The 24497-nt window shown below is 41.3% G+C and overlaps 1 protein-coding gene across 3 annotated transcripts; it reads right to left on the minus strand.

Moving 5' to 3' along the window:
• Positions 1–8: 8 nt before the first annotated feature.
• LOC129860525 (uncharacterized) lies at positions 9–23229 on the minus strand. 3 transcript variants are annotated; one of them, XR_008760386.1, is made up of 5 exons: positions 22523–23229; positions 4648–4807; positions 4270–4372; positions 3223–3312; positions 1819–1907 (listed from the first exon to the last, which is right to left on the minus strand). XR_008760386.1 is itself a non-coding variant. In XM_055930984.1 (4 exons), exons 1-4 carry the CDS (start codon positions 22925–22927, stop codon positions 1793–1795), a joined length of 783 nt encoding a protein of 260 aa, XP_055786959.1. In that variant the 5' UTR covers positions 22928–23229; the 3' UTR covers positions 9–1792. The 3 variants fall into 3 exon arrangements, 2 of the variants coding, with proteins under 2 accessions (XP_055786959.1, XP_055786970.1); XM_055930984.1 differs by lacking the exon at positions 3223–3312 and having other exon boundaries at positions 9–1907; XM_055930995.1 differs by lacking the exon at positions 3223–3312 and having other exon boundaries at positions 9–1907; positions 22541–23227.
• Between the last annotated feature and the right edge of the window lie 1268 nt (positions 23230–24497).

Genomic DNA, 24497 nt, shown 5'->3' on the forward strand with positions numbered 1-24497 from the left:
TTCAAATATCTATTAAGAAATTACGATACGTTTTTATTTTTCACAAGTATAGGAAAATGTTTGTTTATACTCAATGTTTCTCTCCACAGAAATCTTTAAAAGGCCCAAAAAAATATACATGATTCAAAGATAAATCATAAAAAAAATAGCCAATTTAATAAATAAATAAGATAAAATGGTATATGTTGCATACACATATTTAGCAGATGTTATTACAGGTGTAGTGGCCTTAGGCCTCACTCCCCCCTATCTGAGATATCTAAAGGGTGAGGAGCGATAGCGATGGGTGAGAGAAGGATATGGGCGAGGAAAGGTAGGGAATAGGTGAAAGTAGTAAGGTGCATTCAGATAAGTGTATGTTGTTTCACCATGAGGCTTGCCGAAACTAATGGCTTTCATGGGTGTGTACGGTATAAGAACCTCTTAGATCAGTGGTATTCAAACTCTCAGTCGGGACCTTATTTTTCTCCCAATAATATCTCGCGACTCCACCCCAAATCTAATGACAACACCTTAAAATCTGTAAATTTAGATTTTTACATCAACAAAAAAAATTATATTAATTACATTTTCATATCTTATCAAAATGAAGAAACCAATAAATACATTTACTCAATAAAATTGTATTTTTCAAATGATCTTTCTCAAAAACTTTATATTGTATATTGGCCCATACAATAATGTGTAATCTTGATTTTTTGTTACGAAAAACTATACAAAAAAACTAAAACATGTTGGCGACCCCACTGCAGTTCCCTTGTCGCGACCCCGACTTTGAATACCACTGTCTTAGATTGTATCAGACCAATCAAATGACTCAGGTCCAACTATCCAAAACCTTATTGGTTATTTCAACGACTCAGAGTCTTCAGAGAAGGGTATGTGGTTCAAAATAGAGTGGACCATTGAAACAATGCCCCCTTAATCTTCATTGTCAGTTTCATGTGGGATTAACAGAGTAGAGTTTGGGGAAAGTAGAGTTAGACGTAGTACAGCAAACTAGTAGGGTGTGAGTAGAGTAGGGGTTCAGATGATGTAGTCAGTTGTAGCAGGGTGCGAGTAGAGTAGGGGTTCAGATGATGTAGTCAGTTGTAGCAGGGTGCGAGTAGAGTAGGGGTTCAGATGCTGTAGTCAGTTGTAGTAGGGTGTGAGTAGAGTAGGGGTTCAGATGCTGTAGTCAGTTGTAGCAGGGTGCGAGTAGAGTAGGGGTTCAGATGCTGTAGTCAGTTGTAGTAGGGTGTGAGTAGAGTAGGGGTTCAGATGTTGTAGTCAGTTGTAGTAGGGTGCGAGTAGAGTAGGGGTTCAGATGTTGTAGTCAGTTGTAGTAGGGTGTGAGTAGAGTAGGGGTTCAGATGCTGTAGTCAGTTGTAGTAGGGTGTGAGTAGAGTAGGGGTTCAGATGTTGTAGTCAGTTGTAGTAGGGTGTGAGTAGAGTAGGGGTTCAGATGTTGTAGTCAGTTGTAGTAGGGTGTGAGTAGAGTAGGGGTTCAGATGCTGTAGTCAGTTGTAGTAGGGTGTGAGTAGAGTAGGGGTTCAGATGTTGTAGTCAGTTGTAGTAGGGTGTGAGTAGAGTAGGGGTTCAGATGCTGTAGTCAGTTGTAGTAGGGTGTGAGTAGAGTAGGGGTTCAGATGCTGTAGTCAGTTGTAGTAGGGTGTGAGTAGAGTAGGGGTTCAGATGTTGTAGTCAGTTGTAGTAGGGTGTGAGTAGAGTAGGGGTTCAGATGTTGTAGTCAGTTGTAGTAGAGTAGGGGTTCAGATGTTGTAGTCAGTTGTAGTAGGGTGTGAGTAGGGGATCAGATGGAGTAGAGTCTGAGCTGCTCCTCCACGTCTCCCTCTGACACCTCCCCAAACGTCTCCTGGTTCTCCTTCAGCAGCTGGAAGATGGCTGCCAGCTGCTCCCGTTGCACCCTGGGAAAAACACACAGGTAAACAAATCTGAGTCTCCACCCTGCTGCTGTCACCTGGTCAATGATAGAGATAGAGCCCACAGGGACAGAGGCAGGTTTAAAAAAATAAACTCTAGTATACACACATGCACAGATGGTTAACGACAAGTGGTTCATGATACAAGTGCAGAACATAGGTCAGCAAAGCTAGATGATGGTATAGCCCAGCCCAACACAGCCAAGTGCAGCATGGAGAAACACAGCCAACACAGAACAGGGATTATGGTGTGAGCAAAATGGCCACTGAACCAATCTCTAAAAACAAAAATATATGACCAGGTGGTATCATACAATCATCCTACATGCCTTGTTTGGATCAAATCTGAAACAAAATGAAATAATTGCATTGTTTGCTCTAAATCAGCAAACCAGCAAGCCAGATACAAAATAATTACCAAATAGAGTTTGGTGAGCGGATTGACATTTATTGGGATGAGTCTTGTCCTGGAGGCAGAATTAAGCGATTTCCGCTAGATGGGCCAGCTGCAAAGTCAAAATTGTCTATATTGTAAAAATTCATGACCGTTTTTAAGGTTAGGCATTAGGGTTAGCAGTGTGGCTAGGATTAGTGTTAAGGTTAAGTTTCATATCAGCTTTTATGACTGTGGCTGTGCCAGCTCTAAAATAAAATAAAAAATGCTCTAGTGACCCCTCTGCAGAGCTGCCTCCAGAACAAGACTCATGACAAAAAACGGCAAACTGCTTTTGGTGATGCAATGCACCACCTCTTGGTCAAATGGGGAATTGTCATATGAGTTGTATCAAATAGGGGAAGTATCATCTGGTTTGAGGTGATCCCTCAAATGTTATGTCCCAATCAACACCTTACCCACCCCTGAGAAACACCTGATTAATATTTAACACATGGGAACCATGGCAACGTCCTCAGGGGAGCTGGGGGGATGGAGCAGGAAAGAGGAGGAGGGGGGGGGTAAAGGTTGAGGAGCATGAGGTACAGATGAGAGACATGGGGATATGGGACTGGTCCAGTCCTTGAGGGCAGCAGCGTCTGCTGGTCTCTCGAGGAATGCAGTTGAGAGACATCTGGTATAAGCGTGAGACCAGGGGACTGGATGGTAGGTCACTAGATGGCCATGCTTGAAAAGACAAGGAGCTTCAGAACTGAAACTTTTAAATACCTTTGCTTTTTGGTGTCAGTTTAGTTTAAGGTTAAAAATCACATCGGAGGTTAGAGTTTAAGCACATCCATCCGTTCTAGCATGGTCAGGCAATGACGACCCTAATGAATTAGCGCAATTCTTATGTTCATACATTACCATGTTTTTACTACAGCCCCTGTCTGTCTGCATGTCTGTCTGTCTGTCCGAGGGACTTACAGAGAGGTAAAGTCAGTGGTGAACTCTACCCTGCAGAAATAGAGAGCAGGACACAGATGTTACAGACAGACACCAGGCCTGGGTCGGTCTCTGAATAGGAGGCCTAGGTTTCTGCTGGAGTAAGATGAAACTGCCCTGGAACACTGATCTAAGGTCAGTTTTGTGTTATCTCCCTCAACTCATGGGGGTGTTTCTTTCTTTCTTTCTTTCTTTCTTTCTTTCTTTCTTTCTTTCTTTCTTTCTTTCTTTCCTGTGCCTTGTTTTCGGGGCCCTGGTCCTAAGTCCCCAGTGGTGCCGTGGATAGAAGCAGCTGCTAAGCACAGCCAGCCTCACAAAGACAACACACACTGACACACACTGACGCTTGGAGAGGAGGAGAGGGGCTGTAAGGTAGCAGAGGACGCTGGACAGGAGAGGGTTAAACAGTGGGAAAGACAATTTATAATGGCCATGTCCAAAATCGGTCTTGCGTACTACTTACTAAAACTACATACTGTGTACTAATCGTACTACATACTATTTAGGATGTACTGTTTAGTTAAAATGTGTGCAGTAAGTAACAAATATCAACATACTAAGCTCGTCCATACTGAGAAAGTGCCATGTAATGCGCAATTGTTCTTGTTCCACGCCATTCATTTGTTTTGGTAGAGTGTGTCCCCTATTCTGATTATCAGTTGTTGTCAAACACACATGGGTCTGAAAAGACAATTGTATTCTTCAAAAGTGTACAGCAGATTCTACTTGATGAAAAGCTGAAATTAGTATGTCATCCTGGCATTTAAAGCATACTAACTTTTGAAAATGTCACATCCTATAAAACGTTCTATATTCGCATACCCAAAAAGCCTACTATTAGAACGCAAGTGTGGGTATTCGGACACGGCCAGTTACTGCTGGTATGCAGTAGCAGTTGAATATGGGGAAAGGGGAGGAGACTAGGAGAGGAAGCCACGTCAGAGTATTGAGATGCAGCCCAGCACTGACCTCTGTTCCTCCTCCAGCTCCTCTTTGGTCATCATCTTCTCCATCTGGCTGGTCCGCAGCATGCCGGGGACGTATTTCAGGGGCACTTCCACTTCCTCCATATCTGCTGAGAGAAAAGGCTCTCTTGGTGCTGTTTGAATCCCAGTGGTCATTCACCAGCCCAAGTCCTGGAGAACTACATGCTGTGCGTGCTTTTTTCCCAGCCAATACTAACACACCTGAGTCTACTGATCAACTGATCACCAAGACCTTGATTAGCTGAAATCAGGGTGTGTTATTGCTAGGCTGAAAAAAAAGCTGGCAAATTGTATATGTCAACAGGACCAAAGTTGCTGGCCATTTCTCTATCCACAGTGATTGAAGCAGTGGCTTACTCACCGTTGCTGTACTCTGGGCTCTCTGTGGCACCCCCTGTCTGTCGGTAGGAGAGAGGGCACAGTAACGACCCCCCCTCAGGGAATTGTAGGTGACCAAAGTCTCTACCTGGAATATCCACTGGCGCTGAGGCAGTGTTTGAGGTCGAGTACCGTTGGCCAGACTGTCAGAGAGGAAGAGAGACAGAAAGTGAGAGGGAGAGGTTGAGAAACATTGGACTAAACCAGCAGTTCCCAAACTAGGGGTCGCGACCCCACGTGGGTTCGCCTGATATGAAAATGGGGTCACAAGAGAATTCCCAAAATCTGGAGACAATAAATAAATAATATATATATATTATTCCCATGGTGAATGGCTAGGCCCGCTACGCTATGAAACCACACACTATTGCAGAGACTTTGATTTTACTGGCTGCAATTGATATGGTTAAAACAATGTGTGGGGAGGCAGAGGCACAGAAACTCACATCAATACCTTTGTCAGATAACACTGCAATAAAGAATATATGCTATTGCTAGCAATCAAGAGGAAACTCTGACTGAACAACTCAAAAACTCCTAATGCTCTCCAAATGGACGTTAGTTGTGAGGGCCCAGATTCCCATACATTGACTTATGTTCGCTATACATGTCAGGGGATGCTATTCACAAGAACATATTCTTCCGTCTCACGATTCCCGAGCATGAAACGGCACAGGGGATGTTCAGTGTGCTGCGTAACTATATTCACGAAAAACAGATTCCATGGGATCGAATGGTGGGCTTTTGCACAGATGGGGCTCCATCTATGGCGGGACAGCGGACAGGCCTCTACACTCTAGTTATGAATGTGTCTCCCTCTGCGAGGGATAGACGCATTGTATGAGAGAAACTGGCGGCAAAAGAGCTGAGCATAGAAGTCGGAGATATACTGCAGCAGGTAGCCTAGTGGTTAGAGCGTTGGGCCAGAACCAAAAGGTTGCTGGATCATATCCCGAGCTGACAAAGTAAAAATCTGTCGTTCTGCCCCTGAACGAGGCTGTTAATCCACTGTTCCCCGGTAGGCCGTCTTTATAAATAAGAATTTGTTCTTAACTGACTTGCCTCGTTAAATATATATATATATTTTTTTTAAAAGGTAACTTTAATTGTAAACTACATCAAACCGCATCCACTGCGCAAACGCCTGTTTAGGGCCATTCCCCCCAGAAATGTCCGGGAACCTCCAGGTGCCTTGGTGAAAGAGTGTGGTAAAATCTCACAGCAAGAACTGGCAAATCTGGTGCAGTCCATGAGGAGGAAATGCACTGCAGTACTTAATGCAGCTGGTGGCCACACCAGATACTGACTGTTACTTTTGATATTGACGACCCTTTTTTTCACGGACACATTATTCAATTTATGTTAGTCAAATGTCTGTGGAACTTATTCAGTTCATGTCTCAGTTGTTGAGTCTTGTTATGTTCATACACATATTTACACATGTTAAGTTTGCTGAAAATAAACGCAGTTGACAGTGAGAGGACGTTTATTTTTTTGCTGAGTTTATATGCAGTCCCATGTGAAAGCAGAGTTTCGATGGTTGACACTAAAAAGAGGAGGGCCCCAACTGCTACTATGTTTATTTCTCAGCTGCTCCGTTATAAAACCAGAGAAGCCTACCAGGCTTAAAAACGAAATGTGGGAAAGTGGCCTCCATTCGCTATCAGAGTGTTTATTTTTATTTCTTTATTTCACCTTTATTTCACCAGGTATTTATTTAACCGCCTCTCCTTCCAGTTCTCTGCTGCAAATGACTGGAACGAACTACAAAAACCACTGAAACTTATCTCCCTCACTAGCTTTAATCATCAGCTGTCAGAGCAGCTCACAGATCACTGCACCTGTACATAGCCCATCTGTAAATAGCCCAAACAACTACCTCATCCCCTACTGTATTTATTTATTTATCTTGCTCCTTTGCACCCCAGTATTTCTACTTTGCACATTCATCTACTGCACATCTACCATTCCAGAGTTTAATTGCTATATTGTATTTACTTCGCCACCATGGCCTATTTATTGCCTTACCTCCCTTATCTCACCTCATTTGCACACATTGTATATAGACTTGTTTTATTGTTACCAGCACACAATCAAGAGGTATGCACAGATAATAACTAGACATAGCAAGATCAAATTAAACGTATTCGTCACGTGCACAGTTTACAGCATGTACAAAAGCTGACAGTGAAATGCTTGCATGATCATACACACGCGAGCAGTTACGTACACAAAACACAACAAACAAGTTGACACTATGTTTGTTTACTCCATGTGTAACTCTGTGTTGTTGTATGTGTCGAGTTGTAAATGAGAACTTGTTCTCAACTTGCCTACCTGGTTAAATAAAGGTGAAATAAATAAAGGTAGGCCAGTTGAGAACAAGTTTTCATTTACAACTGTGACCTGGCCAAGATAAAGCAAAGCAGTGTGATCAAATCAAACAACACAGAGTTACACATGGAGTAAACAAACATAGTGTCAACTTGTTTGTTGTGTTACACATAAACAAATGTACAGTCAATAACACAATGATGTGTCTTTTTTTCCCTGCCCTTGTTCCTGCCCATTTGATAATGGGCCATTCTAAATCAAAACACATTTGACATATTAGTAAAGACAATATTAAATTGAGAATAGTCTCATGGGTGAAAATATGATCACTTGATGAAAGAACACAATGTACAGCCTTAGCTACACAGGAAGGCCAAAAAGATCAACAACCGCCCGAGCCACTGCCTGTTTACCCTGCTTCCATCCAGAAGGCGAGGTCAGTACAGGTGCATCAAAGCTGGGACTGAGAGACTGAAAAACAGCTTCCATCTCAAGGCCATCAGGCTGTTAAACAGCCACCACTAACATTGATAGGCTGCTGCCAACATACAGACTCAAATCTCTGGCCACTTTAATAAATTGACTTAATAAAGGTATCACTAGTCACTTTAAATAACGCTACTTTAATAATGTTTACATATCCTACATTACTCATCTCATATGTATATACTGTACTCTATACCATCTATTGCATCTTGCCTATGCCGCACAGACATTGCTCATCCATATATTTATATGTACATATTTTTATTCAACCCTTTACATTTGTGTGTATAAGGTAGTTGTTGTGAATTTGTTAATTACTTTGTTAGATTACTTGTTAGATATTACTGCATTGTCGGAACTATAAGCACAAGCATTTCGCTACACTCGCATTAACATCTGCTAACCATGTGTATGTGACCAATAAAATTTGATTTGATTTAGCCAAGGAAAAGAGTACAAGCTTTTTTGCGACTTTTTCAAATAGTCAATAGGCTATAATCTTTGCAGCCCATATATGTTTATATTTTTAAGACATTCTAAGGTTTGTATAATTCAAATTTGACAAATAACTCTTCATCTAGTGTATAGGACCTGTTTCAAATTATCTCTTTTACACTCAACAGAGCCACTTCATTTGCATACTTTTTTATTCTCAGGAATAAAATAAAATATCCTTTTTATTTTATTCAGCTAAGTTCAATTATATTATTCTTACTATGAAATCTGCTATTTCAGCCACACCTGTTGCTGACAGATGTATAAAATCAAGCACACTGCCATACAATCTCCATAGACAAACATTGGCAGTAGAACGGCCTTACTAAAGAACTTATTGACTTTCAACATGGCACTGTCATATAAAATAATTGGCACGGAACTTATAAGAATATCTTGTCTGCTAAATGAACTGGCCTACAGCCTATGCCATGGCGCATAGCCAGATAACATACAGTAGGCCAACTTGTGTTCGGTTCTTCTGAAATATATTTCCTTCATATCATGTTTCTTCAGACCTGCCTAAAATATATAATGGATTTATTGTGATAGTGTATATTAAATGGATTTATTATACTTTTCTAAAGCTGCATTAAGTAACGTTTTGGGTGACCTGACAAAATTCCCATAGAAATGTAAGTTATAGATCTGCAAGTCTAAAAAGTGGTAGAACTATTCTATGTGCACTATTTCTATACTTCCTGTTTTTAAGTTTTGTTTAACAGCAGAAAATACAATATTTTTGGTCATTGAAAATATGTTTCACAGCAGTTTAGATGATTCTCTACAATATACTTTCTTGTTTTGTCACATAATCTGAAATTAGGTAAACTAGTAGAATTTTAGCAACCAGAAAATGGCTGAGCGATTTCTGCATAGTGTATCTTTAAATGTAAATGTTCCAAAGGCACTTGTATAGGGCTTGTACACATGGAGGCCTGTATAGGGCTTGTACACATTTGCCCCAATCTTGGTGGGGCAAATCCAACAATTTTTTTTAGATGCATGCCAGCAAAGCCACTACACAACATAACATTAAACAAAGCATTAATTGCACTATAACGGTGACAAACGATGCCCACAAACTGTTAGGGCCTACATGAAGCTGTCCCGACAGCGGAGCTTTCTTTTCTACACCTGGAGTGAATCCTTACCACCGCTACACCTGGCTATCAGCGGAGCCTCATCTGGCAGCGGAAAAGTTCATTCAGCCTCATTTACTGCCTTTTTAAAAACCATAGCTAATATGGCTGACTTGCTTAAACAAATAGCCTACTGTTTTTACTGATTCCTTGTGTGTTTGTGTAACTAAAAAAAAAATGCATTCACTTTCCATAATAACGAATGTAAACTGTCATGGTCAAAACATGTTGATACAACAGTAATAAAGCACTGCTCTGCTTTTTAACAACACTATCAACAAGGCAGGTCCTACAGACCCTAGTTTTGTTACACCTGTACTACTATTCAGTTGTGTGGTCAGGTGTCACAAAGAGGAACCTTGGGAAAAAAGAACATCCCTTAAATGTACATGGAGAGCTAACATTAATCATATGCATGTAAATCTCTCATGGCTCAAAGTGGAAGAGAGATTGACTTCATCACTACTTGTTTTTGTAAGAAGTGTTGACATGCTGAAGTGTTGACATCTCTTCACAATGCCCAAGCCCAGAACAGACTATGGGAGGTACACAGTACCACATAGAGTCATGGCTACATGGAACTCTATTCCACATCAGGTAACTGATGCAAGCAGTAGAATCAGATAAAAAATATATAAAACTACACCTTACGGAACAGCGGGGAGTGTGAAGAGACACACACACAGGCACAGAATCACATACACATGATAAGACATTCTACACACACGTACACATGGATTTTGTATTGTAGATATGTGATAGAGTAGTGGCCTGAGGGAAGACACTTAATGTGTAAAAAGTGTTTTTAAATGTAATGTCATGTAATTCTTTAATTGTATATAACTGCCTTAATGTTGCTGGATCCCAGGAAGAGTAGCTGCTGCTTTGGCAGGAACTAATGGGGATCCTTAATAAATACAAAAATACAAATGTGCACCACAAAGTCTGAACAGTATAGGCTAAGTTCTGAAGGGAAGAGGGACCAAATTCTTACATGCTGACCAGACCGGACACGTCGCGTGCACGAGCGTCACAAAATAAATTTAGAAATCCATGTTATTCAATTATTGCACCCACACTGCTCGCACGCGCCAACGAGAGTCTGCGACGCCAAGGGCTAAAATAGAAATTGTTCCTATTTCTGACGCAGATCGCTCTGAAAGTCATCTCCTCATTGGTTTATAGAAGCAGGTATCCACGTGCCATCTCCTCATTGGTTATACCCACATGGGTGATTGAAAGACGAACTTTGTTACCGGATGTCGTGGTAATACTATGAAAGTTTAGATGCGATCAACATATAAGTTCAAAGATGAAAAAGCCTGGAAGGAGGAGAGAGGACTAGAAACGATTCGGTTGGCTGTTTTATGTGTGGATTAATTGTCGGAGTAGAGGTCCTTGTGCATTTCAGGTAAAACAACAACTCAATGTTTATATCCCAGGACAAATTAGCAAGTGCAAGCTAACTAGCTAAATTGCCATACATGTGTAATGCTTTTCGACTTGTCCCCAAATGAATGTCATTGGTTCAGAGTTTGTTTTGATATATTAACCTGCGTGTCGTGATCACGTTTGGTGTGGGGGGGGCAAAATAAATTTATGCACAATAGCACACGATGGCGCACGCGCGCAGCCGGTTTGGGTTCCGTGTTAGGGTGAGACACATGGGCTACTAACAGCTTACTACACAACATACATTTAGTATTACTGTTTTAGCTACAGTATACATACCGTGCAATTGGAAAGTATTGCGACCCCTTGACTTTTTCCACATTTTGTTACGTTATAGCCTTATTCTAAAATTGATTACATATTTTTTCCCCTCATAAATCTACACACTACCCCATAATGACAAAGCAAAAAAGAAATTTGTAGAAATTTTGGCAAATTTATTCTATATAAAAAAACAGAAATACCTTATTTACATAAGTATTCAGACCCTTTGCTATGAGACTCGAAATTGAGCTCAGGTGCATCCTGCTTCCATTGATAATCCTTGAGATGTTTCTACAACTTGATTGAAGTACACCTGTGGTAAATTCAATTGATTGGACATGATTTGGAAATGCCCACACCTGTCTATATAAGGTACCACAGTTGACAGTCAGAGCAAAAATCAACAATGAGGTGAAAGGAGACAGGATTGTTCTCCGAGACAAGATTGATCTGGGGAAGGGTACCAAATTGTTTTGCAGCATTGAAGGTCCCGAAGAACACAGTGGTCTCTATCATTTTTAAATGGAAGAAGTTTGGAACCATAAAGACAGGTGACCAAGATCCCGATGGTCACTCTGACAGAGCTCCAGAGTTCCTCTGTGGAGATAGGAGAACCTTCCAGAAGGACAACCATCTATACAGCACTCCACCAATCAGGCCTTATGGCAGAGTGGCCAGACAGATGCCACTCCTCAGTAAAAGGTACATGACAGACCGTTTGGAGTTTCCCAAAAGGCACCTCAAGGACTCTCAGACCAAGAGAAACAAGATTCTCTGGTCTGATGAAACCAAGATTGAGCTCTTTGGCCTGAATGCCAAACATTACGTCTGGAGGAAGCCTGGCACCATCCTTACGGTGAAGCATGGTGGTGGCAGAATCATGCTGTGGGGATGTTTTTCAGCGGCAGGGACTGAGAACCTAGTCAGGATCAAGAGAAAGATGAACGGAGAAAAGTACAGAGAGATCCTTGATGAAAACCTGCTCCAGAGAGCTCAGGACCTCAGCCGTTTTACGGTCTCTTAACCAATTGTGCTATTATGTGTTTCTTTTGCGATATTTGTAAATTATTTTGTAGATAATGTTTCTGCAACCATATCTTACGGCAGAAAAGAGCTTCTGGATATCAGGACAGCGATCACTCACCTCGGATTAGACAAAGATTTGTTCAACAACAACAACAGCAGCAACAAGCAGGACTCACACGATATTCTCCAAACACCCAGCAGGGCAGACATCCCAATTATTCGCATAAGGAAGCGACGCAGAGGAAGTAGAGCCGGATGCCTCGTCCGGATCCGCAGAAGGCGAGTAGGAAAGCTGCCGTTACCGTCAATATTACTCGCCAACGTGCAATCATTGGACAATAAACTAGACGAGGTACGATCACGAATATCCTACCAACGGGACATCAAAAACTGTAATATCCTATGCTTCATGGAATCGTGGCTGAATGACGACATGGATATTCAGCTGCATGGCCAGGCACGGGTCCAACACCATCATTAAGTTTGCAGACAACACAACAGTGGTAGGCCTGATCACCGACAACGACGAGACAGCCTATAGGAAGGAGGTCAGAGACCTGGCCGGGTGGTGCCAGAATAACAACCTATCCCTCAACGTAACCAAGACTAAGGAGATGATTGTGGACTATAGGAAAAGGAGAACCGAGCACGTCCCCATTCTCATTGACGGGGCTGTAGTGGAGCAGGTTGAGAGCTTCAAATTCCTTGGTGTCCACATCACCAACAAACTAGAATGGTCCAAACACACCAAGACAGTCGTGAAGAGGGCACCACAAGGCCTATTCCCCCTCAGGAAACTAAAAGGATTTGGCATGGGTCCTGAGATCCTCAAAAGGTTCTACAGCTGCAACATCGAGAGCATCCTGACCGTTTGCATCACTGCCTGGTACGGCAATTGCTCGGCCTCTGACCGCAAGGCACTTCAGAGGGTAGTGCGTACGGCCCAATACATCACTGGGGCAAAGCTGCCTGCCATCCAGGACCTCTACACCAGGCGGTGTCAGAGGAAGGCCCTAAATATCGTCAAAGACCCCAGCCACCCCAGTCATAGACTGTTCTCTCTACTACCGCATGGCAAGCGGTACCGGAGTGCCAAGTCTAGGACAAAAAGGCTTCTCAACAGTTTTTACCCCCAAGCCATAAGACTTCTGCACAGGTAACCAATGGCTACCCGGACTATTTACATTGTGTGCCCCCCCAACCCCTCTTTTACTCTGCTGCTACTCTCTGTTTATCTTATATGCATAGTCACTTTAACCATACATCCATGTACATACTAGCTCAATTGGCCCGACCAACCAGTGCTCCCGCACATTGGCTAACTGGGCTATCTGCATTGTGTCCCACCTCCTGCCAACCCCTCCTTTTACGCTACTGCTACTCTGTTCATCATATATGCAAAGTCACTTTAACCATACCGACATGTACATACTACCTCAATAAGCCTAACTAACCGGTGTCTGTATATAGCCTTGCTACTCTTATTTTCAAATGTATTTTTACTGTTGTTTTATTTCTTTACTTACCTACACACACACACACAACTTTTTTCGCACTACTGGTTAGAGCCTGTAAGTAAGCATTTCACTGTAAGGTCTACTACACCTGTTGTATTCGACGCACGTGACAAATAAACTTTGATTTGATTTGGGGCGAAGGTTCATCTTCCAATAGGACAACGACCCTTAGTACACAGCCAAGATAATGCAAGAGTGGCTTCTCTGAGTGGCCCAGACAGAGCCCAGACTTGAACCTGATCAAACATCTCTGGAGAGACCTGAAGATAGCTGTGCAGCGACCCTCCCCATCCAACCTGACAGAGATTGAGAGGATCTGCAGAGAAGAATGGGAGAAACTCCCCAAACACAGGTGTGCTGAGCTTGTAGCGTCCTACCCAAGAAGACTCGAGGCTGTAAATCGCTGCCAAAGGTGCTTCAACAAAGTACTGAGTAAAGGGTCTGAATACACTGTGATAATTCCGTTTTTTATTTTTTAAACATTTGCAAAAAATATATAAAAACCTGTATTGCCTTGTCATTATGGGGTATTGTGTGTAGATTGATGAGGGGAAAAAAACATTTAATCAATTTTAGAAGAAGGCTGTAACGTAACAAAATGTGGAAAAAGTCAAGGTGTCCATTACGAAAAAAGATTGCATTCAGAGTGCAGTATAACTGCATCAAATACTGCGTCCAAAATAACAGTTTTTTACTGCAGTAATTTTGCAGTGTAAATGCAGCTAGAGTGCAGTATATATGCAGTTCAACTGCAGTACAATGCAGTTATTCTGCATTTACTGTGTCCAAAATACCAGTTGACTGCAGTTACTGCACTTTTACAGCAGTTTAAAAATGGCAATCTTTTTTTGTAAGGGGTCTGAATACTTACCAAACGTATGTATTTAATCAATTCAGCCATATTAGCTATGTTTTTTTTTTAAATGCAGTAAATGAGGCTGAATGAACTGTTTCGCTGCCTCTAGAGGCTCCGCTGATAGCAAGGTGTAGCCAGTGTAATAATTCACTCCATAGTGCTTAAAGGAAAGTGGTGCTGTCGGGACAGCTTTATGTAGGCCCTAACAGTTTGTGGGCAACGTTATAGTGCAATTAATGTATTGTTTAGTGTTATGTAGTGGTTTCCTAGCATGTGTTTGCCCCAGTAATATTTACATGCTAAAATCGCCACGGGTCACAAGTATGCTCACTCTCCACTGATAGGATTAACTGTAAAGCACCTACTAAGTGAGAAGCTTGCAACGTGTTGGTCACCCTATTTATCCTGTCCTGTGTGTTTGGGAGCTGCTTGGGTGAAGCTTTTCTAAAGCATTAGCTATGGGGCGTGTCACTGCGATCAAAGTACCTTTTGTCTACTGTCTGGGAGCTACAGTGGACATGGTCGGTAGGCTAATATTACAGTAACAAAGCCAACGGGATGTGATATTTAATTTATTTATTTTTTACATTTGCAAAAATTTCTAAAAGACTGTTTTGGCTTTGTCATTATGGGGTGTTGTATGTTCATTGATGGGGGTGGGGGGAGGGGCAATTTAACCAATTTTAGAATAAGGCTGTAATGTAACAAAATGTGGAAAAAGTCAAGGGGTCTGAATACTTTCCGAAGGCACTGTATATCCCCGGTATATTACATCATTTATGTAGCAGCATACAAGGAGTAGGCCTTTTTTTGGACTCATTGTTGTTGTGCTGAGCTCACTTGAACAGGAAAGTGTTCAGGAAGGTTGTCCTTGTGGGCAAACTTTGTCATCAAAATCTGGCATTCTCTGGATTTATGGTGCTGGGAACTCGAGGTTGAATCATGGCGTCAGTGATCTTCAAATCGGAAAGTCGGAGCTCTAGAAAGAGACCTGAGTTCCTGACTTGGAACTCCGAGTTGGATGACCGTTCAAAACGTATTTTCCCAGTATGAGCTCGTTTTTTATGCGAGTTCCCAGTTGTCTTGAAAGCACCAAAGTCAAAGATATCCCAGTTTTGAGTTCTCAGTTGTTATGAACCCGGCTGAAATCATGCTGAATGTATTCAATCTGGCCATGGTGTTACGTGTGAATGTTTATCCTTTTAAGGTTGGAAAAGATACCCTTTCAGACAGATGTTTTAGATCCTTAAACCCAGACTTGGACCATACACCCTCTCCGCCAAATACTGATTGCTTTGCATCGGTTAGCCACTGATTCCTTCCAAACCACTTATTGTTGAATTTGTGATTTCTGACTTGTTTTGTAACGTTTATGTCCAATGGTCGATGAGCACCGATATGTTTTATCTATACAGAACAAAAATATAAACGCAACATGTAAAGTGTTGGTCCCATGTTTCATAAGCTAAAATAAAAGATCCCAGAAATGTTCCATACGCACAAAAAGCTTATTTCTCTCAAATTGTGTGCACAAATTTGTTTACATCCCTGTTAGTGAGCATTTCTCATTGGCCAAGATAATCCATCCACCTCACAGGTGTGGCATATCAAGAAGCTGATTAAATAGCATGATCATTACACAGGTGCACCTTGTGCTGGGGACATAAAAGGCCACTCTGAAATGTACAGTTTTGTCACATAACACAATGCTACAGATGTATCAAGGATTGCAATTGGCATAGTGACTGCAGGAATGTCCAACAGAGCTGTTGCCAGATAATTTAATGTTAATTTCACAACCACAGACCACGTGTAACCACGCGAGCCCAGGACCTCCACATCCGGCTTCTTCACCTACGGGATGGTCTGAGACCAGCCACCCGGACAGCTGATGAAACTAAGGAGTATTAAAGCCCTTTTGTGGGGAAAAACTATTTCTGATTGGCTGGGCCTGGCTCCCCAGTCATGTGAAATCCATAGATTAGGGCCTAATGAATTTATTTTAGTTGACTGATTTCCTTATATGAACTGTAACTTAGTAAAATCATTGAAATTGTTGCATGTTGCGTTTATATTTTTTTTTATCAGTATATTATTTATCTTTATATGACAAGGATTGAAAGGTATTTACCAGTAGATTGTCAACGTGATTCATGATGATGACTGCTTGTCTAGCTAGCTAGCTTGCTAAGATTTTTTAAGTATGATGTTGACATGATCAGTCTAATCAAAGCTACAGTAGATATAACATGATTTGATGTCATTTTATCTGTGGTCAATGACCTTGTGCCTTCTTGGGCGGGCACTTCTAATGTAAATCTATGGCAGCATCCAAGGCGTGAATATGTACAGTATATAAATATAAATATGTACTGTATTTTGCTAAACAGGTACGGCTCAAAACAGGTGGGGCTCGTCCCAACCTGCCCTGAATGACGGGTCGCCACTGATGTTTAATTAGTATTTTTTATTATTGAATATTAAAACATACAATCTACTTGCAGTGAAGCCGCTCAACATTTACATTACATTCAGTCATCTAACAGACTCCCATCCAGAGCGACCCACAGAAACAACCAGGGTCAACGCCTTGCCCAAGAGCACGTCGACAGATCTCCCACAGGGTCAAAATGGGGACCGAACCAGCGACCTATCAGCCACCGGCCCAAGTTCCTCCCTCAAGCCACCGTCTCCCAATGCACCAACAACCAACAAAATTAACAAAAGAGAAAAAGGAGAAAAACAATGCAAAAACAAAAGATTTTTTTGCAAAAACAAAAAATCATAACAGCAAGGCCAACTGAATACGTTTCAGTGCACGTATGGCACTATTTACATGTGTGTATGTGTGCACATTTGAATGTGAGTGTGTGTATATGCATGTGTACACGTGTACAAACACCTGCGCGGCATCCGCCTCAGGCAAACAGGCATTAGATGTAACAACGTTGCCCCTCAGTGTCATTCAAACTTACTTTTTTTATTTGACTTTACTTTTGACTTTTAACTTTGACAGTCATTCTATCCCCCACCTAGCAACTCCACTCCTACTTGTCTCCAATTCCACTTCCCAACCCTCAGCTTCCCTCAACCCATCCCACATATCTCTGCTGGCCACCCTCTTCGGATTTCTATGCGCCATATTTCTTCCAACTACGCTGTGATGTTTAACATACAATTTGAATCTATCTAATCGAATTGAATCCACAGATTGTGAGTTGAAGATAAATACTTTTGCTAAGATTATTAGTATATTAGTAATTGACTGACCCGGTCTCTCCAGATCTCCCAACAATGCATTTCTAGTGTCAATTTTAGATTATTGTAGTGCTTTTCAGCCATTCCTGAATTTGAGACCAGAAACAGGCTACCACAGGGCAATACCAAAACAAATGGTCTAAATCTGCAGAGCTCTGATGATTGTATGCACCAAATATTCAACATTTTGTTGGTGGCAAGAATTCTGTACAATAATTTTAGCTGAAAGGCACGAAGTCTTGAATCTTGCGTAATTTTATATATCAACTCATACACCCAGTACCATGGAATTGGTACATCAAAAATCTATTTTTATTCCTCAGCAAGTTTTGATTGTTTATATTTGGCAGATAGACCAATTCCCTACCTCCTCCCGCTGCCACCTGCCTCCTCCATTTTTGTAGTAATTCTGTAATCAATTGGTTGTAATCTTGGATTGAGCCGACCTTCCCATATAATTCTGATAACTCCATGAAAGACATAACTCTACCATTCCAATTTACATCATAATTTTAAAACAAAATACCCCTTTCAAACATCTTTTCCATAAATACAGGTATTTTATCAACCAGTACATTTGAGTTCAACCATAATATTTGTTATAATATTTGTTCTATCTTTTCAGGGGGATGAAATTGAAATTGTAAACAGCTCTGCAATGCTTGTTCGAAAAAGAGAGACACTTTGAAAAACGTTTAATCTTCAATTCATTGAAAATGAGACATGGCAATCGGCACAGAAGCAAAAAGGCAATTTTTAAACAATGGATGAGCTTTTCTTAGTAATCTACTTGAGAACCATTTAGGTTTCAAGTAAAACTTTTGTGTAAGTGAAGCTTTTATAGAGAGGTATAGTGCTTTTATATTTAATCATCTCAACCCGCTTTATCTGGTTTAGCATCCCAGATAGAACAAAATATTTTTCGCTCGTATGATTTGAAAAACAGGTCAGGAGTAGGCTAAGTAAGTGAGTAAACTGAGATATGACTAAGGAGTTCATCAGTGTAATTTCTCCATAAATAGAGACATATTTACCTCTCCATGGTTGCAGGGTCTTGTCTATTAATATTCGTTTTCTATTGAAATGTATTGTGGAGAGCTCATTTCTATCTTTTATGATATGAATAACAAGTGTGTCTATTTCACCGTCAGCCCATTCTTTAGGTAAACTGCAAGGTAATGTAAAAGTTGTATTTTATAAAGATCCAATACGTAATATTGTACACTTATCATAATTAGGTTTTAGTCCAGAGTCCAGAAAAGTTATATAGATCTTCAATGAGACATTGCAAGGATCTAGCTTATATGACCAATATGAAAATGTGTGCACTCACTACTGTAAGTCACTCTGGATAAGAACATCTGCTAAATCACTCAAGTTAATGGTAAATTATCACAAGACCAGCAGCTATTTGCATGACAATAATCGGCTTGACAAAATGTCATGACTGCCCTAGTCTCATCTACTCCTCACTCCCCTCCCCCATTTCGTTACCTCTCTCTCGGCAGGCTGCTGACCTGGCACTTGACTCTCCCCATGTGTCACCTTTACAATCACACAGGCTTAGGTAGTCTCCCTCCCTCTGTGCTGGGGTGCAGTATGTCACACATCTTACCTCTCTCCAAGGTACTGACACCCCAGTGTTTCACACCTTTATGGTTTCTCCTCAGTATCTATGGTGATGGTTCATCCAGTGCCATACTGGACTGCCACCCACTGTGCACTTCAGCAAATAATTGAGGCATGCTTGTAGACTAGGTTACTTGCGGCATAGACATGACTCAGTTAGAGGTGATTTACTCTACCATAGAAATATGACATTTGTGATGTATTGGCCAAGGCTCTTGTAGCCTATCCGTGTGAGAATGTGTGTGTTTGAGTGGTAAGGCGAAAGCAAACGATTGTAGATAAAAGTTGAGGGGTGAAGTCAATGGAGGTGCATCTGCGACAGCCAAAAGTCAGACACTAATGTGGTTTTCTTTATAATGCCAAATTACACATGGCACCAACCACCATACACTGAAATTGTACAATCTGAGAGAGAGAGCCTCAAAAATCATAATTATTTGCATATAGGCTATCCACTGTAAAGCCTACATGAAGTTGGTTCCTGTTTCAGTCATGTCTTTGGTCACATCCGTGTGGGTCAAACAAAAACACCCTAATGATTGATTGACAATAGAGCCTCCCACAATGCAGGCGATGGCTGCAGTACAACGTTGGTGAAGAGCAACTGCAGAAACTTGCAGTCAAAACATCATGACCTTTGATCACGATTTATGTAAAGTTTATGCAGTCAACATGTCGGCACAAGTCGTACTATTTTTAACATAATGCAACACACTTTTGAAGGTGTTGACCAACAGATGGTCACCGACTTGACAATAGTGATCCTCTCGAACGCGCCCATTGTCAATGGCCGTGTTCAAGAGAATCAAAACCGTAAGGTATCATGGGTAAATTGTGAATGACTGATCTACAAATAATAATGAATTATTTATGATGCAAGGTTCTTTGTAAATCAGTCAGTCGACAGTCGCCTGCACTGTCAGCTGCAATTGCGAACAAGCCGATTGAGTTGGCTGTGTAGCAAACAGTGTCAATTTATTGGTCCAGAAAGCTGCATATAATGGGCATTACCTGCAATACCTACCTGACCAAGGAGAGAAGTAGTGTATTCTGTTGAGGGAAACTGTACTTTATACAATTGTAATGTGTTGTTGTCTCACCTAGCTATCTTAACCCCATACTCAGTAACATAATCTGATTACTTTGATTACTTTTCCCTTAAGAGGCGCAAACTAGCGATTTTCGTCATGAATCTTTTTCTGGAGGCAGTTCTGCAGAGTGGCCAGTAGCTGGCACAGCCACAAAATCAGATTATTTTATTATTTTGTTGTCATGGAGGACTGATTGAGCTCATTGCGTCGAGTTGAAAAATGAATGCTGTTTTTGGAATGGCATGCATTGAGCACTACCGAAAAGTGCTATTTGCATATGAACAATTAATGCCATGCGCAGCATTTGCTATAGGCCCATTGTTAACTTTTTTGTTTGTGACACTTTGATATCTCGATAATTTCCAGCTGTGGAAGTATATCAAAAGTGCGCGAGTTTGCGCATATGCAGTTAGGCCTATGGACTTTGTGGGGGGTGGGGAATCAGTACGAATTAGATTGAGCAATAAAAGCCCTACTCGTGGACTTCTTGAATTAACACGTTTTTGGAGCACTACAATACGGTTCAGTTCAGAAGAGAGGAAGTCCCTTAAACTTTTATTCCATAGTTTGGGATCCGGACTGCGTTTGATGCAAGAGCGCATTGTTCCACTGGTCGCAAAAACAACGATTGAAAGGTAGATTCATCTTCTTCAATTCAACCATTATTGGGTTAAAATACACATACATTTGTGGACAGCCATCCACAACAACCACAATCGGTAAGGCGCAAATAGCTAAATGAGAGAACAGCAGTGTGATTCCCATCAATGTGCTATGTAGATATCAATAATAATTATATCCGTATCGCCCGTAGTCTACACCACTGCTGTCGTCTTTACGTCCAAGTGTTTATTCAAATTTGATCATCTTTGGATGCCGACAGCAATCGCACCATTGGAAGACAGACTGTAGCCTACAAAAACCCATACCTGCTCTTTTCCCACGATCCATCAAATTAATTTGGTATCACTAACCAGGTCTCCATCCAACCTTTTTATGAGAGTAAAGTCCTTTTCGGATAAAACATGTCATGAAAGAAACAGAAAATTGTAAGTAAACGTTCCAAATGTCGACCAAATAAATATGTTAGACATGGTGCGTTCTTTTTGTGTCGGTAAAATGAATTATGCGAGAAATGTCCAAATTAATTATTCTAGAAATGTCCACTACAACTCGGGAAAGCATACAGTTTATTAGACTACAGATTAAATAACTTCAAGGGGTGGTGAACGTGCCAGGTGATGAGGTTGATGCTCCTTTCCAATAAATATCAACGGGTCTTATTCTGGTGACATGATCATCTATGCTTGGCTGCCTTTTGACAAATAAAAATAATCTTGCTAATTTGTCCATAATAATCTCATGTTGGTAGTCTGTCCGCACTATTTATGATTTATGTGAGCTGTTGGCTAGAGCACACCTGCCAATACCAGAGTAGACACACTCGCTATAACTCATTTTTTGTTGTTGAGTAAACCATCAGTAATGTTGAAAATGTGATTGAAACACATTTAATTTCTATTTTTTTATTAGGTACATGGGAATTTAACCGCAAAATGTATTTGTATGTGGACTACGTCATCACGCACAGACTTTTATCCACAAGTCAATTTGATGGAAAGACATCTCTGGTGAGAAAATTAGCATATTGTTTTTATGCCGATTTTTTTATTTTATACTTGCATGAAAATCTGTTGCCAATGGAATAAATATCGAGGATCTTATTCTGGTGACCTGATCATCGATGTTTGGCTGCCGTTTGACAAATAAAAATAATCTCGCTCCTGTTAATAATAATCTCATGTGTAGACTATACCTGCACACCCTAGCCTGCACAGTAGGCACATTTTCTTTTAAAGCAACCGTTTTTGTGACAACTATAGGAAGAGTTGAAAATGGGATGGAAACATATTGAATTTTAGATTTTTATTCGATACATAAACTTAAACTGAAAAAGTCAAATTTGTGCACACTGTCATCAAGCACAGATTTTATCAGCAAAAGTATATTTGGTGAAAACACCACTGGTTGGAAAATGCACATTTTCTTATGTGGATTCTAGAGTATTTCCATTCAAATCTGTCACCACTTGGATAGAAACCTAGCTATTCAGAAAAGTGTCATTTTTTTCCCGCAAACATCCCTTCTGAATTGAAAAGTAATCCTAGAAGTAATGTTTTCAAAAATATGTAATCGGATTAAATGTCATGTAACGGATTACATCTAGTTATTTTGTAATCCGCTACTCCCAAACCTGATAAAATATTAGGCATATACACTACTCATACTGCACATTATATTAGCCTACCATAATGCCAGATTTCACCTTTTTCTCGTGAGCAGCATGGGTCCTAACTTCTGCAGCGGGCAGCCCCTCCTCCTCAACTGTCCTTCTGTCCGCTGCCACCGGATCCATTATTTTTCCGACAGATCGACATTCACTGTCCTCCTCCGATTTGTCCGTTAAGGTTAGTCCTGCTGCTGTCCCCTGTTTCTCCGTAAGATTTACCGACGGTCCTGATTTAGCTAATCCCGTTTTCACCACCTCTCTCCCGGACTGCGCCAAAGATCCCTCCCCTGAGTGATACGCTTTGGATGCAGCAGTGCCAGAGGACGAGACAGTCGAAGTATCGTTGGTACTGAACAATGTTGTCACCAGAATAATAGCGAACAGCGTGAAAAGAATAGCAGGCAATATAAAACTTAATTCCATTGTTGCAGACTGAAAGCGAGTCGACTTTTCGAGCCAGCAAAATATGACCCGTTTGTCCTTTTGTCTTCTATTTTTGTCTGTTCTAAAACATGTAGGCTCTACAGCCTATACCTGAGAAATACCGTTAAAACCCCCTCTCCCTGGTATCCTCACTCCTGCGATTGTCAGTCGATTTGCCTACCCTGCATCCCGTTGGCTTTGTTGCTGTAATATTAGCCTACCGACAACCGTGTCCACTGTAGCTCCGAGACAGTGGGAGAAAAAATGTACTGTACTTTGATCGCCTTGACACGCCTCGAAACGAAACGTAATTTAAGGCCACGCCTCCATAGCTAATGCTTTAGGAAAGCTTCACCCAAGCAGCACAAAACACACAGGACAGGATAAATAGGGTGACCATCACATTGCAAGCTTCTCACTTAGGATTACCTGTAAAGCACCTACTATCAGTGGAAAGTAAGCATACTTGTTACCTATGGCGATTTTAGCATGTAAATATTGCATGCCAGCAAAGCCACTACACAACACGAATACATGAATTGCACTATAACGGTGCCAAACGGTGCCCACAAACTTAAGGCCTACATAAAGCTGTCCTGACACCTTACTGAATTATTGCCCCGCTACATCTGGCTATCAGTGGAGCCTCTGGCGGCGAAACAGTTCATTACAGCCTTGAGTCTTTTTGGGTACGATGCTACAAGCTTGGCACACCTGTATATGGGGAGTTTCTCCCAATGTTCTCTGCAGATCTTCTCAAGCTCTGTCAGGTTGGATGGGAAGGGTCACTGCACAGCTATTTTCAGGTCTCTCCAGAGGCTCTGGCTGGGCCACTCAAGGACATTGAGACTTGTCCGGAAGCCACTCCTGCGTTGTCTTGGCAGTGTGCTTAGGGTCATTGTCCTGTTGGAAGGTGAACCTTCACCTGCTCTGGAGCAGGTTTTCATCAAGGATCTCTCTGTACTTTGCTCCGTTCATCTTTCCCTCGATCCTGACTAGTCTCCCTGCCGCTGAAACGTGGGGAAAGTAAAGGGGTCTGAATACACTGTATGGTTTCTACGACTCCTTGTGGATTTGTGTAACTCGATAAGAACCGCATTCTCCTTCAATAATAACGAATACTGACATGAGTTTTGACTTTTGAACCACACAATCATTATTACATTAATGTTAAGTAAATTAATGTTTGTTCTTATCATTAACACATAGCTCTAAGTATAAGTGCAAGCAAATGAGCTGTGACGAGGTAGGACTTGGTTCAGCACTTTCAAAATGGACACCGACAGAAATTCAGATGTCAGTTCAGACAAATTCAGCAAAAGGTTGAGGCTTTAACTTTACTCTTTAAGTCACCAGCGAGAGAGGGAGCGAGAGACACGGTTAGCCTACCATTTGTAGTCTTTTATTAGCCCTATTTGGTCTAAGAGAAAATACAATCACGAAGATCCACTTTATCAGACAATAGGCCTATACTGACGCACAGACAGTGCATTGCGCAAACAAGCCAACCCTCGCAATATCAACCGGAATTATATGGGTCTATTACTGAACTTTGCAAACATGGTTACAG

This window comes from Salvelinus fontinalis, chromosome 1 (assembly GCF_029448725.1).
Source record: "Salvelinus fontinalis isolate EN_2023a chromosome 1, ASM2944872v1, whole genome shotgun sequence".
Classification (NCBI taxonomy): domain Eukaryota; kingdom Metazoa; phylum Chordata; class Actinopteri; order Salmoniformes; family Salmonidae; genus Salvelinus; species Salvelinus fontinalis.